The 22,191-nt window shown below is 36.6% G+C and overlaps 1 protein-coding gene across 1 annotated transcript; it reads left to right on the forward strand.

Annotated features, from left to right (window-relative positions):
- Positions 1 to 7,636: 7,636 nt before the first annotated feature.
- On the forward strand, positions 7,637 to 12,361 carry LOC121389724 (enhancer of split m8 protein-like). Its single transcript, XM_041521374.1, has 4 exons — positions 7,637 to 7,657; positions 8,767 to 8,865; positions 9,772 to 9,850; positions 11,790 to 12,361. Exons 1-4 carry the CDS (start codon positions 7,637 to 7,639, stop codon positions 12,359 to 12,361), a joined length of 771 nt encoding a protein of 256 aa, XP_041377308.1.
- Positions 12,362 to 22,191: the final 9,830 nt, after the last annotated feature.

Below are 22,191 nucleotides of genomic sequence, written 5' to 3' on the forward strand. Positions count from 1 at the left end.
TCATTTCCAATACATTTTGAATCACATTTCATCACACAAAGCAGACGTCTTCTTTCTCGCTTTCTTCTGATTTATACGAAGGATTTTCCTGCCCTGTTTGCAGACGCATTTAAACGTGTTCTCAACGACGCAGTGTCACTATTGTGGCGACACCGAAAAAAGACGGCTTAGAGTCGAACATAAAAGCAGCACAATGTAGCGACATTTGTAAAATAAAATAACGATGGTTTTTATTATTTGTAAATATTTGGTGATCGGATCGCGAAACGCTGGACACTATGATGTTTTATGTGATCTTTGAAACAAACTTAGAGCAGATTAAACTAGTTAGAATTAGTGTGGAAAAACTGCATTGTTTGAGTTGTTAACTGAGGAAGTGTTAAATTCAATCACAACATCTTTGAAGAGCTTAACGTTTTGTCATATCAATTCAGTTGTATGTTTCTTTTTGTGCCAAATATATGTCCAAATTATACTGATGCTGGATTTGTAAGGTCGAAGAATGTCATGAGCAGATGTTTGTTAAATGGTTTGTAAATCACCCATTGAAAGCTAAAAGATCAGCCAAATGTGGCCACAGATAACCAGTAGCAAGAAACCGTCATTTCAATATTCAAGCTACTATTTACTCAGTCCAGTCATCGTTTTTCTAATTATATGTTTCGGGGACATGAAGTTTTGATTCCAGTTCCGGTATATATGTAGTGGAGTACAAATAAGTATCTGCCATAATCTCACTGTTGCTATGGATGCCATCTAGATTAATAGAGAAAGAATAATTTTATGTAATCATACATTTTTATAATTAGCAAAACATTAAAATTATTGTAGACTTATTTGACAGACCGACTTTGTGAACGTTTTTGGCTGCTAGGGACGGAAGTATCGTAAATCTTAGTAAACAGCAAACAATAACCATATACACCCAAGAACATGGGTTCTTTCGATATAACCCAATACGTGCATGTCATTTTAAATATGAATAACCACATGCAAGTTATGCACAAGAAACGATGATTCATTTGAACTTATTTTCGTGCTTCTATCAAATTAAGGTTCAAGCACGCTATCCTGGGCACACACCTCAACTATCTGTCCAGGACAGTGGGTTAGTTGTTAGTGGTTAGTGAGAGAGAAGAGGATGTAGTGGTCTTATACCTACCCACCCAGTCGTTAAAACTCGCTCTGGGTGGGAGCCGGTACCGGCTGCGAACCCTGTACCTACCAGCCTTATGTTCGATGGTTTAATCACACCACCGAGGCCGGTATACAATGATTAAGTGTCACGTGTCCTTAAATTCCAAATGAATGGTGCGTATACATGTATCTATTACCACATGGTCTACAGTAAACGGTTACATAAATATCATATCTTCCCAAGCTATCTTTATGGCATGGGTCATAATAATATATTGAAAACTGTTTTCTTACACACCCGTTGGTGAGAACATCATTCGTTATTTTTGATATCACATACTTGTTAACAAATATACGTGCGATAACATTTTACAAACATACGACTGGCTGCACCTAGGTGATGACCAGATCACCAATGCCATACCACATAATGGAAAAGCGCGATAGAAATCGATGTGACGTACAGGTTAACCTAAAATTGACTTGTCTGTGACGCACAAGCTAACTTTAAGCGCTAGGGCCGTACATAGGTTTAGTTGAAAAGGCGTTTCAATTTATTTTAAAACTGTTTTCTGAAGATATGTAAGAAATAGAATACTACATTCGTCTCCGTTAGATACCATTTATCTTACAACTCGTTATTTAAAAACGTATCCAATTCGCTTTTGTTGTAAGATAAATGGTATCCAGCGGCCGCTCATGCAGTATTCTCTATATAGCACACATCTGACGTCATTTTAGTTGCTATTGCAGCTGTATGCCTGCGATGGTCGCGGTTATATGTGGAAATTGTTTCATGCCCCTCACTTACGTTCAGGGAATAAACCATTCCTAAACTCGTTTCATAAATTCCGTATGGCACTCCCGCTCATGGAATAATATATATTCCCATTACAGTACAGATTATTTTCGAGAGGGTGATTGCTTCCTCTATAATATTTCGAGGAGGGTTTTTGTTTTATATTTTCTTTCTTTTTTCTTCTTTTTTTTGCGGGGGGTTGCTTCTTTTTTGTAGTTTTTTTTTTGCTTTTAATTTTTTTTTTTATTGTTGTTATGTTTACACTCATGAGGTTTCCAAAAACAAACCTCTGATGTAATACATCTCAGAATGTTCCCAACAGCAACTACTGTTAAAGTTAAAGTTGGTTTTTATTTAACCACGACACTAGAGTACATTGATTTATTTATCATCGGCTATTGGATGTTTAAAAACATTTGGTACATTTTTCCATGACATGATATCACATACCGCGGTCTTTGATATATATCAGTTGTGCTACACTGACTAGAAATAGAAATAGTCCAATGGGCGCACTGACAAGGATCGATCCTACACCGACCGAGCATCAGACTCGTAGTGATGAGGCTATATATACGACAACCGTATAATGTATTTGTGGATTTTATATAAACGATCGCCATGTATAGAGACTTGGCAAATGAGGGCCGGCTATATTCATGGCAAATAATAAAAAATATATTATTTCATGACGAAAATAACCGCGAATACGCTGAAATAAAATAATAAACAGTTGGAACATGAACTCACCATTTATTATTATTATTATTATTATTATTAGGCGTGTGTGCAAATTATTTTGACTGGTTCGCAAAGTGGTATTTCGGTTTTAATGTATAGCGTAAAAAAAACAGTGTACTGTTGCATGTTTTGTCGTCCAAAGGTTGGCTAATTATTACTTAACCCAGTTGAATCCAGTTCTACGTGCAGGGACAAGTTCAGCCCGCCGTTTGTGCATGCACGTTAATTTTGCATTTTTATAGCCAAAACTCCTCCAGATAAAACACCGCCCCTCCACCCCAAAAGGTAGTAGTAGGCTAATAATAATAATAATAGTAGTAGTAGTAGTAGTAGTAGTAGTAGTAGTAGTAATAATAATTGTGTATTATTATTATTATTACATGTATTATAATGTTGGTAAAATCACGTCGCGGTGGGGTGGGGTGGGTGGGGGTGGTTGTTACAGAAACGTTACATAAATATAGAGGAGGACCCGGGAGTGGTCTCAGCTTTACTAGTAGCCTATAAAAAAATGTATTTTGAGTTTTATTGGCCCTTGCAATTTTGAGCATTTGAAATGTGACTAAATACAGCAAAATAACCTTTTAGTCATATTTATTTACGGTAAAATTATCTTTTTTACAAAATGTACGCAAGCAGCCTCAAAACTGCAATCAGTGAAAAATTATTAAGTTCAAGCCCTGTTGTTAGTTTGTGTACTGTCCGTAGTTAGTTTCTCTTTCAGTTAATCTACCTCAGCCGCTGATAATTTGTAATTGTTATTTTTATTTATTTATTTATTTATTCATCATCATCATCATCATCATCATCATCATCATTGTTATTATTATTATTTATTTATTTATTATAATTAATTTTTTTGTCAGTACTGTAGGGACAATATGACGCTATTCATATATATCTATGGAAAACGTACACAAAAGGGTCCGCTAAATTCATATACTCCCCCACCCCGTCCCCTGTTCAGAAAATGCACTGTTTGTACAGTACTTAGTATGTATTCCTCCTGTTCCAGATGGTTCGGTAATATGGATCAATCAAATACATGTACTTATTTACCGCCTATATACATTGTTGCTGTGAATATAGCCAGCCCTCGTTAGTGGAGGCTATAAACACGGCCTTCGTATATATAGTCACATCGTATATAAACACCGTCTAGTTCAGAGTATTCTTTAAAAATGTAACAATTACTATCCCAAGTCAACTGTTATGGCATATTTTGTATAATAATGAATTTGACAAGGTGGAAAATGACGGTGTTTGTGATCCAGATGTTTAGAGTTTTTCGCGTACGACTAACAATAAATTTACCTATAGATGCAAAGGCCTAACTAGTCGGGATTGTCGACGTTTAACATGCTTCTGTTACTAAAATAAATTAATGTATAAGCTTAATATCATTCAGTACATGTTTTTATTAATTTTTAATAACTTATTTTCATTGGGTTTTTTTTTTCTATTTACCCTACGTCGCAGAGGACGGTCAAGCGTTCTCGTTACACGAGCTTTGTGAATCGTTTTGGCACTGCGGTTATTCGGGGAATGGTCGTCACGTGACTCAAAATAATACGTCACACCTCTGATCTCCAAATAGCCGTTATTTATCTCAGAATTATGGACCGTACCCATAATTCAATTATTTTTATAAAATAACAATAATAATGTGATATGGTGGTTATGTAGATGGTTCAATAAAGTACTTTTAGGTACAAATCAAATGTATATATTGTCATATAATACTTTGTTGGGTCAATAATTAGGTCAACCATCCGTGACAGAGCGCGTTTAATCCTACGGGACATTCCAAATTTCATAGCACCAAACCACCCTCCGCCTGTTACCGGCTCCGGTCGGACTGCTGGTGTTCCCTTGCACCTGCCAGTGCAGGCGGTTCCCACCTCCAACTCACCCCACCTCTTTCCTGTCCTGGACAGAGGAGCCGGCCGAGGCCTGCACCTGTGCCCAGGACAGGCATGCGCTACAACAGCTTGTTCTGAATGTGCACGTTAAACACTCTTGATCTGACCTGATCTGACCTGACCTGACCTGACATGACCTGCGTGGTTCTTTGTCATCTTGAAATAGATTGAAATAAAGCTGATTCTGGACAAGAACACTACTGATTAACACAGTGTCAAAAGGAAAATATTTAGACTGACTTCTAAACAGTATGTACTTAATATATAGCAAGAGATACAGGAGACGAAATATGTAGTTATACGGTATAATGTCATAAGGTTACAATGAAACATAAATTGATGCTAAAAATGAAAGTTTAAAACATACATTTTGACTACAAAATATTAAAACATTTGAACATCTTTTTGTTAATTTTTACCACATTGTTTATCATTTGGTTATATTTTTAAAATCGTGTATTTATTCTTTATCCTATTATACTAAGAAGAAGATTTAGGTATCGTTGGCATATTGGGAAATTAAAATTAAATGTGTATCAATCTTTCTCTCAAGAATGATATTTTATTAATTCGAATGCTCACTTATTTGTTTTACCGCCACACACCTAACACAAAAGTAAATGAAAATATCCTTTTACAAATATTTAGCTTCACAAAACATGTCAGCTACACATCTAAGTGCCTGCAAGCATTTTTAAGTATCCCCCATTCCTTTGTGACGTTAATAAAAGACGTTTACCCTAATAAAAGACAAAACTAAATATATTTACACAGGTTGTTTGCTTGTTGGTGAATCATGGAAGAACCTTGTTGCAAATCAGAATACAAACTAGCTTCTCATTATGAGCTGTGCATAATAGGTTTTGTAAATGAAATAACACGAAGACAAATTTTGTGTTAAAGAAAGAACAAATCGTTATTCTCTGGCGTTCGCACCGCTCTTTTTCTTCCCTCTCCGACAAATTATTTGATAAAAACACCACTTTAACAATAACAACAATAACAAACACAATAACACACACACACACACACACACACACACACTAAATAAAAAAAATATAATCATTTTAAAATAAGTAAATAAATAAATACAAATAAATTCCGACTCATTTCTTCCCGATTTGGCAACTCCTCCCATCTTTCAACTTCTTTCCCTGCACACCTTCACATCCCAATCCTTGTCTCTCAAACCGCGACAGGTGCTTGTCTCTTGCCATTCGTGCAACACACCTGACATTCCCCATCAACTTTTAGCTGTGGGCTTACTGTAGTCTGACCACTTTAGAGAGTGTTCAGTAGTTACTCCTGGTATTGTTAAGAGGCACTTGTAACCACCTACTATACACCCCTAGGCCTACTACCTGCGGTCGTTAGTTAGTGCCATTGGTCAGATCAGCTTTATTAGCGGCAGAGGACGAGGATCCCAGGTGGATACAAGGAAATACACAGAGACTGCACCCGTGGAGGAAGTTGAGACAGGTAGGCGATGGTGTGGACAGCTCAGAAGACAAAGTTGAAGGAAACTGACAGAAAGGGTCGAAACAGAATGAAATCGTGGAAGAAATTGGAATGATTTTTTTTTCATATTAAAATCATGATGTTAGCAGAGGGTGATAGATGAGAAAGATGAATGAAAGTATGAGCCAGCTTTGACGGGATTTGAACCACTATCGTCAGATTGATTGTCCAGCAGCTTATCCACAAGCTCACTTTCAAAAACTTTATTAATGTAAAATGGTTACGTGAAACCCTATCCCAGATGTTACATGATCAATATTTACGAAAATGGAAAAAAATCATAATTTGGAGTGTTACCAAAAGGTAATAATTATAGAATGTTTACGATGATTAAAAGTTAAAAAGTTATCTTATAAAAGTGTTTCAAAAAATTAAAATGTAATAATGTAAAATCAAAAAGTAGCCTTCCAATGGAAACTAGAAGTTGGTATTATTGTTAGAGAAACATGATCTTTCATGCATGTAATTTTAACGAAATGGAAGATGTCTTTCAACATTAATTTACCAAGCATCTGCAGTTTTACTGGAATTTAAGAGTTGTATTCTTCTCTGTTCTACTCGAGACGAACTAGCAAAATTGACTTTAAAGCCGCTGTCTCTAAATATTAGACAGTGTAAAACAATTTTAGATATTGCTTGTTGAGCATTGCCTTGCACATAACTCACAACCTGTTGATAAAATTTTAATTTTTTGGCAAATCCGACATCTTTGTGGTCGTTCTGGTATTTGTGGTAGCACAAAATTCTTTTTATGCGAAACTTAGAACGTATATCGGGCATTAACTATATTAAAGCCTTGTTTTTAGATTTTTATAAGCACGTCACCTGGTTCATATTATAGTCTAGACTGTTTTGGGATGGGACGGATGACGCATCGATACAGCTCGAAGGTACATGCGTTTTAAATTTATGAAAAATACATTTCGTGGTATTACAAACACCAGGATGGCCAGAAACATTTCGGATGAATGGAAATGGATAATCTGTACAATAAAATGTAAGTAATGTCCCATTTCAATCGTTAAAAAACGGGTCTAATAGTGAATACTATCCCGCAGTGTTTAAAAACTAGGGTCTATGACTTTAATTGGATGAAAATACGAAAATAAATAAATAAATGCATGAACGAACGAACGAATGAAATATTGAACAAACGAACGACCGAATGAATTGATGAACGAACGACATCAAGAATGAATGAATGAACGAACGACCTAAAGAAAGAACGAATGAATGAATGAATACCCGTTATATTGCTTGACCTATCGGCGACCCATGGTTTTGTAGTCTGCACGTGCCGGCACCCCGGAACGGTTCAAGTGGCTTAGCTGGTCTCTTTTATTATTGTCTGTATGTTTCTCATTTCTCAACCATCCACCTTCCTCTTCGTTTCTCGTCCAACAAGACAAAGATTTGCTGGAGCAAGTTTTGGCTATAAAACCGATCACCGTCCTAATTCAGCGTGCTAGTCTGTCTCTGAACTGGGCGAGAAGGGAGATATTTGTTGTGTGAAAATAACATGGCTCCTAGATATGAGAGGGTAAGTACGTCATAGTGCATACATGTTGCTAGTCATAAAACAAAGCATAAGTTATTTTTATATAATACTTTTAATTGTCTGTAACATCATTACATTGTTACGCTATGAATTTTAATATATATATATTCATTAATATCTATGGTTTTCCATCAAACTCCTGACGGGCGTATCATGTACCTCACCGGTACTCTTGTTAGAAATAACACCATTGAATCGTTAGGGTATTTGACGGTTCGGTACACTTAGTCTCATTACGAACTTGACCTGAGTATAGCGCTGGAGAGTGCTGTACGAATTAGTGATTATACCCTCAGATACAAATATAACCCAAGACTAGATGGAATGTTTAACATAGAAAGACTTTTTTTTTTTATCAACAAATACCACAGAGTACTGTGTGAGGACCAAGTACGTTGGTAGAATAACAATGTTAAACCCTGGTTACATCTAAGCCGTGTTTGATAATAAGGGACACTCGCATAGTAGGAACCAAATAAATGTTTCACTTGAACTCAAAAGTATTGAAGGGCAAAATTATTTTAGAGAGGGGATGTAAGGTCTGAAAAGAATACGTACACTAACACCTACACTGGATGTGCGCCTGAAGTGTCGGACTACGTATACTATATATGAAGAACAGCTTCACCACTAGATGTTATTACTATTTTTAGTTAGTTAGTTAGTTAGTTAGTTAGTTATATAGCGAATAATACATGAGTGGCCGTTATATACCATTTATCTGACAACGAGTTGATTAAAAATGTATCTAACGAGTTGTGAGATAAATGGTATCTGACGGACACGAATGTATTATTCTATTTCTTACATATCCTCAATAACCAGGTTTTACAACTCTTTGCACTTGTAGCTGACGTACGCGTCACAGACACATGATTGCCAGGTTAACTATACGTTACAGTGTAAGCGATTTCCACGTCACAGTGTAAGCGATTTCCACCGTGCTGGGGTTATTTTTATTGGACGTTGGTGACCTGGTCATTACTGAGCAGCCAGTGGTATGTCTTGAAATTGTTAACACACGTACCAACGGTTCTCACCAACGGGTGTGTAAGAATTATTTATTTATTTATTTTATTGTTTTATTACAGCGTCGCCAAAAGCCCCTGACGGAACGAAAACGTCGTGCACGAATCAACAAATGTCTGGAGGTACTTAAAGATGTCGTCATAGACAACAATGGCGGAATTGTAAGTCACTGTAACGGTATTAGGTTTTTTGTGATTTGCATAAAAACCCATCGTGTTTTTGAAGCAAGGGTCGAAATTCAACGTAGTAAATACATTTAATTTTGTTAGAACATGTTTTGTGTTCTGTTGAACATTGAAATATGTGGACTTTACCTTTGCGAAGAACCGTGGCTTTCAGACACTACTGTGTTACAAATGGCCATCAGTATTTGCTTTGTACTCCAAGAGAAAATGCAAGCAGTCTTAAAAAAACCAATTGTTCCTTTTTGTTCGAAACGCATTGTTGAGTAAATTTATATTTAAAAACTAATGTATTATTTTCAAAGCTGCGGTCTCGAGTATATACATATACATATATATGTCCCCTTTTAAAAACCAGGACAGAACGTAACCTCTTTAAACCGGATTCATCTCAAAACCGGACATTTGTTTCCGGTTCACTACACATACACACACACTTACACACACACATACACACACAAACACAAACGCACACACACACACACATACGCACACACACACACACACACACACACACACACACACGCGTATGTTGAATAACAATATTTTTTATATTCTTTATATTTAAGAGAATATATCATGCATATTCATTCTTACCATCTCGCGCCATTCGCCGATATCCTTTAACCACAGTCTTTATTCTTCGTCACATAAATACGTATTATTCTCCAAGATAAAGATCAAAATTGTTTTATGATACATATTGAATATCTGGTTTCTACGTTTTGATATCGTGGTTATTTGGCGAGTTTTAGATGACGGTGTAACAAGCGAGCTCCAACGAGTTTATTACAACTGAAGGTGTGTTTGTATAATATTATAGTGTGGTGAGGTGAGATTGTAACTTTAAAAGTGAAGTTGATTTGCGTCTATGTTCCTTCACAGCTACCTAGACTGGACAAAGCTCGGATTCTGGAACTGACAGTCTCATACCTAAAGACAATGGTACACTCTAAACCTAAAGGTAAGGAAGGAAGCAAATGTTTTATTTAACCACGCACTTAACACATTTTATTTACGGTTATATGGCGTCAGATATATAGTTAAGGACCACACATATATAGAGAGGAAACCCGCTGTCGCCACTTCATGGGCTACTCTTTTCGATTAGCAGCAAGGGATCTTTTATATGCACCATCTCACACAGGATAACACATACCACGGCCTTTGATATACCAGTCGTGATGCACTGGCTGGAGCGAGAAATAGCCCAATAAACCCACCGACGGGGATCGATCCCAGACCGACCGCACATCAAGCGAACGCTTTACCACTGGGCTACGTCTACATTCTATGTCGTGGTCTTTGAAGAACGTATCCAATATTACAACTCCTATAATCCTAATGGTTTGTCTTTGTTTGATCTTAACTTCTAAATGTCCGTATCATCATGAATGAACCATCATCCAGCAATGTCCTCAGGTGATTGCCACGTGAATGACTTAAACTATGAATATAATAGATGTTTAACGACACCCCAGCACGAAAAATACATCGGCTATTGGGTAACAAACTATGAGAATGCCAACATGTAAGAACAGTGTGAAAGATATACACAGATACAGCCCCACCCCACCAACAAATTCTGTTTGATTGAGTCACTTTAAAGGCGATGGTTTATGCTATCCTGGCTAACAGTGTATATGAAAGACCCATACCTGCTGATCGAAACAAGTCGCGTATATGGTGGCGTATATGGTTTGTGCCCCCCCCCCCCGCCACTATAGACTGTGACCCCCCCACTAGAGGTTGTGCCCACCCCGACTCCCACTCCACATATCACAAGAGAAAGATAACGGCATCACTATCCATCTCATTATCATCTTCTGTATATTATTTATATAATATACATGTTTGTAATATCTTAGCGGCATCACCATCCATCTAATTATCATCTTCTGTATATTATTTATATAACATACATGTTTGTAATATCTTAGCGGCATCACCATCCATCTAATTATCATCTTCTGTATATTAGTTATATAGCATACATGTTTGTAATATCTTAGCGGCATCACCATCCATCTCATTATCATCTTCTGTATATTTATTTATATAATATACATGTTAGTAATATCTTAGCACAAACTGTCTTTGTGTCAGTGTTGAAAGAACAATGTTGCAATTGCCATATCTAATAGTTGTTGAATGTGTGAATAACAAGCATTCCTTTCTTTAACCCACCCCCATAACCCCCACTAAAACCCCATTCCTTTCTTTACCCCCCCCACTAAAACCCCATTCCTTTCTTTAACCTACCCCATAACCCCCACTAAAACCCCACTCCTTTCTTTAACCCACCCCCATAACCCCCACTAAAACCCCATTCCTTTCCTTAACCCATCCCATAACCCCCCACTAAAACCCCATTCCTTTCTTTAACCTACCCCATAACCCCCACTAAAACCCCATTCCTTTCTTTAACCCACCCCATAACCCCCACTAAAACCCCATTCCTTTCATTAACCCACCCCATAACCCCCACTCCTTTCGTTAACCCACCCCCATAACCCCCACTAATACCCCATTCCTTTCTTTAACCCACCCCATAACCCCCACTAACACCCCATTCCTTTCTTTAACCCACCCTAAAACCCCATTCCTTTCTTTAACCCCCCCCATAACCCCCACTAAAACCCCATTCCTTTCTTTAACCCATCCCATAACCCCCACTAAAACCCCATTCCTTTCTTTAACCCACACCCATAACCCCCACTAAAACCCCATTCCTTTCTTTAACCCACCTCCATAACCCCCACTAAAACCCCATTCCTTTCTTTAACCCACCCCATAACCCCCACTAAAACCCCATTCCTTTCTTCAACCCACCCCCATAACCCCCACTAAAACCCCATTCCTTTCATTGATAGTTGATAACGAGTTGATATTCTAATTTACAGAAACTTTAGACAAGGAAAAGTTTACGGCTGGGTATCTGCGGTGCCTTGACGAAGTGACGTCATATTTACAGGAGAGGACGGATAATTATACACTGAATCGAGTGATTCAGCATCTATTTACAAAGAACATTCAGTTTACGGAAAAAGCCGAACTTTTTCACGAAGATTGTATTATAGAACAGGAGTCAAAAACCCCGCTTGTCTCAAATTCAAACAGCGTACACAAGATTGGACCGACTTTAAATAAGCGGATGTCGGATACACAACAACATGAATATGTATTAAATAATCCATTCCCCGACAATGGACAGTGTGTTATTAAAAACAATGGTTCGGATGATTCAGATCCATCTAACAACGGATCAAAATCGACTACGACTTGCGAAACACTTTACGAAAATATTAAAGACAGCTCATCCAATGAGAAAGACTGTAACAAAATGATAATGGAGCGTTCAGTTAACAAGGGGCATTTGGCAAACGGCAGACTGTCATCACAGAAATATGATTGTGTTAATGAAACCATCAGATGTAATATAGCTGCTTCACACATGCTCTGGCGACCGTGGTGATTTGTAAGACTTATACAGATACATACATATATATACTCCTTGCTCACGATATCGCGGGTTCCACGATATTCTCGGAACCGACGTGATGTCACATGGCCTAGTTACAGATCATCCGGGTCTTTTGGGGTGAAGCAAAGCCTTAGTGATTACTGTTTTACATAGAATAAAATTATCATAATATTAACTTTTTGCATGCCTTGCATATTATAAGTTGTAGAAGCATCACGAGAGGTATATGGCTTTTTATGTACTCTCTGTGTGTTCTTTTACCCCGAGAGATGCTTCTACAACGAATTTATCTTGCCGACATGTTAAACCATATAGCCAAATAATCAAAATAACGCCAGACAATAATTGTTAATTTATTAACGAAGCCGTACCACGCGGATGCGAACGAAACCATTTGCCAGTGACGAAAAATAGTTCCATCGATAAACGAGTTTTTAACTTCAAATGTTTGTAATACGAAATTGTCTGAAACAGATATTAATTAAAAAAAAACTAAACTTTTTTAATACCTGTATTAAGCAGCTACAGAAAAAGTTTTACTATTATATAAAAGAGATATTTTAACAACAGCGATAAGGTGCAGCAAATAACCGGTCTTCATACCTTCAGGAATACTAGTACCCATTCAGTCCCAACATCTCAATTGTGTATCAATTAAGAAAGCCTGACTCTGGAATGCATCCAATTGCCTCTGGGCAGGCTAGGCTTGACAGTTGTATTTTCACTTACTATGACAATACACTGCATAAAGTAGGAATTAAATAATTAAATGGAAAAAGAAAACAAATGGTTAATTTACTACATATCAAATGTTGATTTATAGCCAACTGTGAAGCACACATCCGTTGACTAGCAGTACAGATGGTAAATCAGAAACAATAACAAATGTTTTAAAGACTATATATTTGGCAACCTGTACTCAGCGACCACCTGTCTTAAGCGGCCACTTTTATCTTCTCCCTTGTGTGACCGCTTAAGACAGGTTTGACTGTATATATATATATATATAATGTGTATATATATATATATATATATATATATATATATATATATATATATATATATATATTGGTGTTGTTTTATATCTAGTTAAAAGTGGATATTGCAGATATTTTCTTGTTCAGTCTTGTGCTGTACTGAAATTGTTATTGCAATTAAAATTTAAGTAATACATACAAAACTAATTTTTGATAATATACAGCTGGAGAAAGGAGATGGAGGCAAATATCATGACTGTTAGTAAACTTATCTATATCAATATGGCCTTCTGCTAGACTACACATATTTAACTGAAGTTGCTTTTAACCTGGGTTAAATTACCTCTTGTATAGATGCACTTATGTAGCATATTAAAGGAAAATGTATTAATGAGATGGTTAAATGCTATATTATTCTCCATGTCAGTGTTTTCAAAAAGGAAAAAAAAATATCAGATATGGCAGATGACCATTTTATTGCAGGTAATTATTGAAGCAGATTGTACGCAGGCACGCACACACAGACACACACACACACACACACACACACACACACACACACACATATATATATATATATATAAAACAGTTTTAAAGAAATAATTTTTTTTAAATACATACAGTGATACACATGTACATATTGTACACTTGTTTTCTTTTATTATATATCTATCTGTCTATATGTATATGTATATGTATATGTATATGCATATCTATATCTATATCTATACCCATATACATATACATATACATATACATATACATACATACATACATAGAGAGAGAGTAGAAGAAATTTGAACCTATATTTTCGTACTGCGGGCCTGCTACAGACACATTTGCAAAAAAATAAAATAATAATAATTAAAGTTTAAGCATGAACTTATATTATAATTATTATATATATGTAATTTAATGGTATTTACTTTTAATTTAAAAATTAAAAATACATAAATAAATAAGATGTAGTAGTTGAAGTATGGCAAAATAAATACAAGTATAGAGAATGTCCAAGTTACTATAAAATTAGATTAACTAAAAAATGAAGACCACACAAATTTGATGATAAAACGAGTATACTCTTTACTCAAGAACTGGGTGCATCCGTTTCGTTTTTTTCATAGATGTCGATGGAATTGTTTATTTATAGTATAATGTGGAAATTTTATCATTGCACATGCTTTAACCATTTTGGTTGCTATTAACGTCGCTTAGTGTCGTCAAGCAACAACATTAAACTCAACACAGTCACATTCTGTGTGGGAAGCCATGGCGTTCCATCAGGTTTGTCACGTTTTAGTGCTCTACCCAGAAGCAGCGTCTGGTCTCATCTTTTCGAAATTTATAAAACTATATTTTTTTAACATCATGTTATGATCTATGCAGCCAACTGCAAAACATTGTGTAGGCATCTTGGCCGTTAACTGCTGTAAATGATCGACTAAAGTTGCCTCATTTCACTATCAAACCATAGGTAACTAAGGAAAAGCTTCACCGCGTCACGTGACAAACAATGGCGGCCAGGGGTCGAAGTACCCGTATGTTCGGGTTCGAGAATCGCGGCATTTACATTTTTGCGGTTTAGCACGCGCAACGCCCCACTAGTGGCACGTTTATTATTAGAAATGTGATGACAGATAACACATTGTTTTGCACGTTAACAAATTTGAAGAAATGTCAAAATTGTGGGTAAGTATTCATAGTTCTACTGTTTAGTCATAAAATAACAGTGTGATATTTTACTGACACTCCCATGCATAATTGTAACTCGGTGGAAGTAAAAGAATGAGTCAGCACTTCTATGCGAGTCCTACAGAATTTATTCTGTTGCCTCCAGGAAAAAAAACTACAATACATAAATTAAAACACTACTTACATTCTGTTCACATTAGTACATAATAAAAACATTTTTTTCTTAACAAAAGTCTGCGCACGTTAATGACGTTACATTACGTCTTGAAACAAGTGTCGGGGTATGTTTGTAAACAAACAAACAACGTTAATTTAATTCACAAAACCGTTGCTAAAACAACACATCTTGATTGTGAATATATGTATAAAACTGGTCGATAACACTTTTATTGAAAAAAACTCTGAATTAAAGCCGCACACCCTAGTTCCATCCAACGAAAATAAATTATAAGTTGGTTAATCTACAAGTTAATCTACAAACCTGTAACACACTTAGATCACGTTTTTATCAAATGGAGTGAAAAAGCAGGTTTTATATCGATAAATACCATGGGAATCCCCATGTCCCAATTGCTTGAAATAATTTTGAAAGTTTGTATTCTGATGTCACCGGTAGATGTCGCTCGAAGCACAACAATGCCTACGTCACGATAAATTTCACAGACTTGGGGTGCGTTCTTTTCACCTCTCCTGGACATGTTCCAACTGTTCTGTCCTGGTTGTATCTTCTCTCCAGATATCGTAGAACTTAGCAAAATTATTGGTTTTAAGGGTTTGTAACGTTTTGTATTGCGATACTTACTTGTCTGAACTTTATTGTTACTGAAAATGTTCACGAACTGTGAAGAAAAATCTCACAAATGAACAACAAATCGGATGTTAATTGCGCGAACCGTGCACGAGAAAACAAACCGAACCAAAATGATAACGGTCACGTGATATACCAACGTCTGTGACATTGAAATGGAAATATCCCCTCTAAAAATAGATCAGACCTTGTCTGCTCAATGGTTTTTTCTCAGACGTGCGTGCGATTTATGAAATTCGAAAAATGCATTTTGTGGTATTACAAAAACCAGGATTACCAAAAAACACTTCAGGTGAATGGAAATGTATATTCTAAATAATAAACGGTAAGTAAAGTGCAATTTTATTTGTAAAAAAATGGGTTTAATAGCGAAAAACAACGCCGTAATGGTTAACAACTAGCCGTAACTAGGGTGTGTCCCTTTAATGCACTAAAAGTATACTTTTGCCAGCCTCGATCAACGTGTTTTTCTATCACCTGTCAACACGTGTCTGTCAACGTTGTAATGATCAACCTTGTATATCAACTTACATAAATTTACATAGAAGCTTCAATACATACCTTATTGTAATTTATGAATTCATAAATGAAATGAATGTCTTATTTTATCTGTTGACGTAAACATCCAAGAATACTTTGAATTTCCCTCCGAGTGACACAATGCAAAATGGCTGCACACAGACTTTGAAGATTGTACTTACAGCATGGCCTATTTTAGCTATAGTCTGTTTCAAAATTATCATTGACTGTTCTATATGTCTAACGAACACTATTTGTGCTCATTTACACAGTTAATAACAGACAATTTTTGTTGAATAATGATCAAATATGTTTACATTGGCTTTTTGTATATTGTCATTTTGTGTTGTCCAAACTAAGGAGCATGGAACACCATTTATATTTATCTCATTTGCACAATCTAAATGTTTCTGAAACAGACTATAACAGGAAGTGTTTGTTATTTAAAACTTACAAAAGTCGGATCCATTGTTTGTTGCTGTTTTATGTAAACATTAGCGACAGAAGTGGTTGTTTTACTGTTTGCTGCGCAGACTTATGTGCCGTCATGCAGACCAGTAAATGCAGGGGGTCCTACTAAAGATGTGCCCATTACTTGAGTTTAAAAAACATTAAAATTAAAATAACTTTAGGTGGAACACGTTTATTGTTCCATTGTACTGTGGCGGTGAAACAAATATTTTTAAAGAAATATTTTAACTTTAAAATATAACACAAATGCTTAGGTGCGCAGACTTAGGTGCCACCAGTGTATATAATGTTACATGTGACACATGTACATAAAACCGTAATAAAAGTAGTAATTAATAAAAACAAGTCGCTTACCAGAACATCTGGCTTCAGCTTACGCTGAACCCACAGCAGTCTAGGGGTGATAACTTATAGCTATTAATATAACGACTTTGCAGTCGGTTATTACTTTTTATAAATATTTTTGAACGTGTGTGTTCTCTGAAATGTCGAAATAGAATGCCCAGGGTGTGGTTAATTTGGCGGGGGAAAAGATGGGATTTTTACCAGCATGCATTTCTACCCAACTTCTCAAAATAGCAACATTGCTGACCAATCCATAAACTGACAATACCATTAAGAATACAATGCAGTCAGTCGTAACACTTAATTAATAATTAAAGTGTAAAACCTGTAATAAAGTGAAATGTATGTTTATTAATATACATACTTTAATGTGGTGCATTCATAATAATGCAATTGTGCTATAATATATGATAAAATATTATTATTATAAATTATACAAAACAACCCCTGGTTACATTATGAATAGCCCCAGTACTTACCATACACGCATACAATTCTGCTCTGACAGCTATCCCACTTTCTTCTGGTTGTTGACAATCAAAACGTGGTTATATACGGTCACAGTGTTACTATATTTAGAACGCGCGACCTCTAGAAAAGTATGGAAACATTTAAGGGCCATGCCTATATTTATTGGCAATTTAAACAAAACACATAACTTTTAATATGTTCTATTCTTGGTTTTACTTGATAAATATTGATTATATAACTGTTGAATCTTACTAATATGGCTTGGTAGTATTTTTAAATGCCCACACTGTCTTGCAGAAGAAGAATAATTATTATTACAGACTTTTCCATTGGAAAATGTAAATATTTTACTACAATTGAAAAACGAAACGTTTTAAGTTGACTTTTCTTCGTTATTGTGTTGAAGTTTGTTTACTAGACATTACTACAATGTGTGTACAAAAGGAACTATTTTTGACCCGTGCGGTCCACCGTATTGTAACGTTTGCGATTTACCGCGATATCGTGGTAACCTCCCTTGAACGGAAGCCAGTGCTATGGTGTACTTCCATCGACTTTTTTAATGTTAGAACTGCATTTATTTGTCAACACAATGGCATGGACATGATGCAGATATAGCAAAAATTGCAACCCAAGTATATTTACCTTCATATGTTTAAGTACATTTCTTTATTTCTTCCAAATAGTTAAATACCGCGATATCGTGGTACCCCAGTATATATGTTTCTAAAATGATATCCAGATATAATAAAATAAATATATGTGACTTTGGCCGAGTTTTTATTAGTTATGAATATATATTGAGCATTGGGGGGGGGGGGGGGGGGGGGGGGGGGGGAGGGAGGCGGCTATGAAGGAAGGAAAGAAATGTTTTATTTAACGACGCACTCAACACATTTTATTTACGGTTATATGGCGTCGAACATTATGGTTAAGGACCACACATATTGAGAGAGGAAACCTGCTGTCGCCACTTAATGGGCTACTTTTTTCGATTAGCAACAAGGGGTCTTTTATATGCACCATCCCACATACAGGATAGTACATACCACGGACTTTGTTACACCAGTTGTGGAGCACTGGCTGGAACGAGAAATAGCCCAATGGGTCCACCGACGGGAATCGATCCTAGATGGGGGTATGAGGGCAATGCCTTCCAATCCTTTCCCACCACTTTTTAGATATTTTCCTGTCGCTCAAATATAAAATTCTGTCTACGCCAATGACATTAAGATCGGTACTCCACAACACCGGCCTCGGTGGTGTAGTGGTTAAGCTATCGGACTTAGGGCTAGTAGGTACTGGGTTCGCATCGCGGTATCGGCTCCCAACCAGAGCGAGTTTAATGACTCAGTGGGTTGTCGTAAGGCCACTAACTAACCACTAACTCACTGTCCTGCATAGATAGGTGAGGGTTGTGTTCAGGACAACGTGAAGAACGAAAATAAGTAAAAATGACATTAATGAATAATGAACACTGGGTGATTTATACTAGCATTATATTGAGGACAGTCGCTTACAGTACATGTAGTGCTTAAACAGTTTTTATTTAACGACACAACTAGAGCACATTGATTTATTAATCATCGGCTATTCGATGTCGAACATATGGTGATTTTGATACAGCCATAGAGAGGAAACACGCTACATTTTTTCCTTTAGTTGCAAGGGATCTGATATATGCACCATCCCACATATAGAATTGCACATACCACGGCCTCTGATATACCAGTCGTGGCGCACTTAACGAGAAATAGCCCAATTGACCCACCGACGGGGATCGATCCCAGACCGACTGCGTATCAAGCGAGCGCTTTACACTGGGCTACGTCCCATCCTTTTGTCGTGCTCATGAGACCCACTGTCGTGGTAGTTTCCAGCTTCTATCGAAAATAGCTGGATGGGTGTGTGCCGGGGTGGGGGAGTGGGCGATGGGTGTGGGGGTTTTGTGAGGGTTCTTTTATTTTAGTCATTTATTATTCTGGGCCTAGATTATTAAAGTGTTTAAAACTAGGTCACGCTGTTACCACGATGCAACGAAAACAAAAACTGGTATCTCAAAAGATTATTTCAACATACAATTTTTTATACCAAAAATAGGTAATAGAATTAAAAAATATCTTGTTCAAAACTTTTATTACACGGCATAACAATTTAGCTTAAAATTGTTAGCTAGGGGCGAGATATGGCTGTGTGGTAGAGCGCTCGCTTGAGGTGCGATAGGTTGCAGGATCGCTCGCTACCTATGGACTCGAGTTATGACTCGGCCCAACCAGTGACATACGACTGGTATATTAGGGGCCGCGGTATATACCATAGGAAGAGTGTACATAAAAGAGTCACTGCTTTGTGACGGGAGCGGATTCTACCTCTCTCTCTCTCTGCCTCTGTCTCTGTTTGTCTCTCTCTCTGTCTCTCTCTCTCGTTCTCTCTCTGTCTGCCCATCTGTCTGTCTGTCTGTCTGTCTTTCTGTCTGTCTGTCTCTCTCTCTCTCTCTCTCTCTCTCTCTCTCTCTCTCTCTCTCTCTCTCTCTCTCTCTCGTCTGCCTGCATGTCTGTCTGTCTGTCTCTCTCTCTTCCAAGTGTCTGTAATATTTTATTTGAGAACTTGCAAGTGACATTCCCTTGTAACACCCCGACACGTGATGAGATTTGCGAGTTCAGAGTGTTTAAATGTGACATTGATTGTGAGAAAGATCAAAAGGAAATAGAATAATTGCATAAGGAAATAGAATAAATGAAAACAAACGTCGATGTTCTATTCTAAATACACCTACAAAAAAATATTCCAGATATTACTATTAAACATTTTGTAAATGTATTTAAAAACCTTCAGAATTGATTAAAATAATTATTGAACATGATATGCATGTTTAACGTGTAAGTGAAATGCCCCTTTTTAACAATTAAACAAAGATAGTAAACTGTTGCTAGAGGTTAACTTGTGAATCAGGGAGCTCATAGATTTCTTCTATCATTTATATATCTTAATCATATTTCAACAATGACTGCTATAAATGAACGCAAACAAGGATTTGCCAACCGCAGAAACGAGCCAAGTTAAAACAGTAATTAATTTGCGTAGAAGACAAAACTTGAGCTTCTTTGAAGTTTGATGATCGAAAAGGTTCAAATAAATGATTATCGCAGAATGCAAACTCATAACTTGCTCGGTGGACAAGCGCATTTCTGCAGTCAGGAGCTTATGTCATTGAGATAAGTATTTCGGTACCTTCATTTATTATTTAGGCTCAAAACAAAGCATTTTTATGAAAAACAAATGTGACGTCTTGTGAGGTATTTGTTAATCAAGAGTTGCCATTTTGACCTGTGCAGCGTGTAGGGGGTCTTCTTCTTCTTCAGCGTTCGATTGGTTGTAATATATCCTTTGTCCCGTAAGAGTCGCAAAAAGGGCTGTCAGGCGTAGATCTTCTGCAGAGCCCCACAGCTTGGCATCCATCGTAGTACTCACTAATTTAAAGCTATCGCCAAATATTGTAAATCACTGGAAAGGTATTTTGAATCTTAACACAGTGACAGTGGTTTTATTTTGATGTTCAATTAAAAAGTATTAATGTATTTTATCACCCTCTAGTTATATATTTCGCAAACTATATATTTCGCCTCTAACAGTAACTAACAATGTCCAATCTCCTCCCCAACATCAAAATCCATCGTAGTGGCCTATTGTAAATAAGATTTCCCATTTGAATACAACAGGTTAAGGACCACGTATAAATTATCAACATGAGGCACATAGTGGGTGTCTCCACTTGAAACTAAATCTTCTTAGTTACTACTTCATTTGTTAAGGCGATTAAAAGATTATTTGTTTAATTGTCGTTATATCTTTATTATTTATCACAAAAATAGCTTTTGTTCATCGTAAAATTACATACGTCTTGATGGCGTCATAAAACGCGTGTTAAAACCTTGGGATTACGTAAGGTAAAAGTAAAATATGTTTATTAGTTCGTGCACACTTCGACTTGAACATGCTAGTTGACATCAGTCTGGGCTAAGGTGAAAACAAGATTATTTGTCTTAAATCTGATCATCTGTTTGTAAACATCACTTAAGTACAAAGGTACAATATAAGTTGTGACATTTGGGTTAACTGTGGACCGCGTTCTTGGACAAGACACCGTGGGGTTGCTGCGAATTTGAACACCTACATGAATTTGTAGAATTTCTGTTTGCATTCTGTTTAGCAATGGTGTGCGGAAATTGCTTGGTGTGAAAGGAAGCACACAGAGGAAAACAAAATAGGGAAAAGCGAACGTAAAAAGGTCACACACTGAATAAGGAAGAGCCTAATTACTACGCGGGACGATGGACTATGAATGTTCACATTGAACACCAGTTTCTGTTCAATACGACTAGTATGTCTCGGATTTCACATAAACTATTCATTTATGCCCAAAATGATTTGATATCGCAGACTGAGAACCGTTGTTGTTAATAACTATGGCGACTTGGCAGAGGATCCTCATTCTATCGTGTTTTATTCGAAATGGAGGAGGAATATTTCTCATTCGA

Source organism: Gigantopelta aegis, chromosome 15 (assembly GCF_016097555.1).
Source record: "Gigantopelta aegis isolate Gae_Host chromosome 15, Gae_host_genome, whole genome shotgun sequence".
Classification (NCBI taxonomy): domain Eukaryota; kingdom Metazoa; phylum Mollusca; class Gastropoda; order Neomphalida; family Peltospiridae; genus Gigantopelta; species Gigantopelta aegis.

Coding starts and splice junctions, on each gene's coding strand:
- LOC121389724 (XM_041521374.1), top strand. CDS start 7,637: ATGGCTCCTAGATATGAGAGG. Junction 8,866..9,771: donor TAGACAACAATGGCGGAATT/GTAAGTCACTGT, acceptor GTTCCTTCACAG/CTACCTAGACTGGACAAAGC. Junction 9,851..11,789: donor GGTACACTCTAAACCTAAAG/GTAAGGAAGGAA, acceptor TCTAATTTACAG/AAACTTTAGACAAGGAAAAG.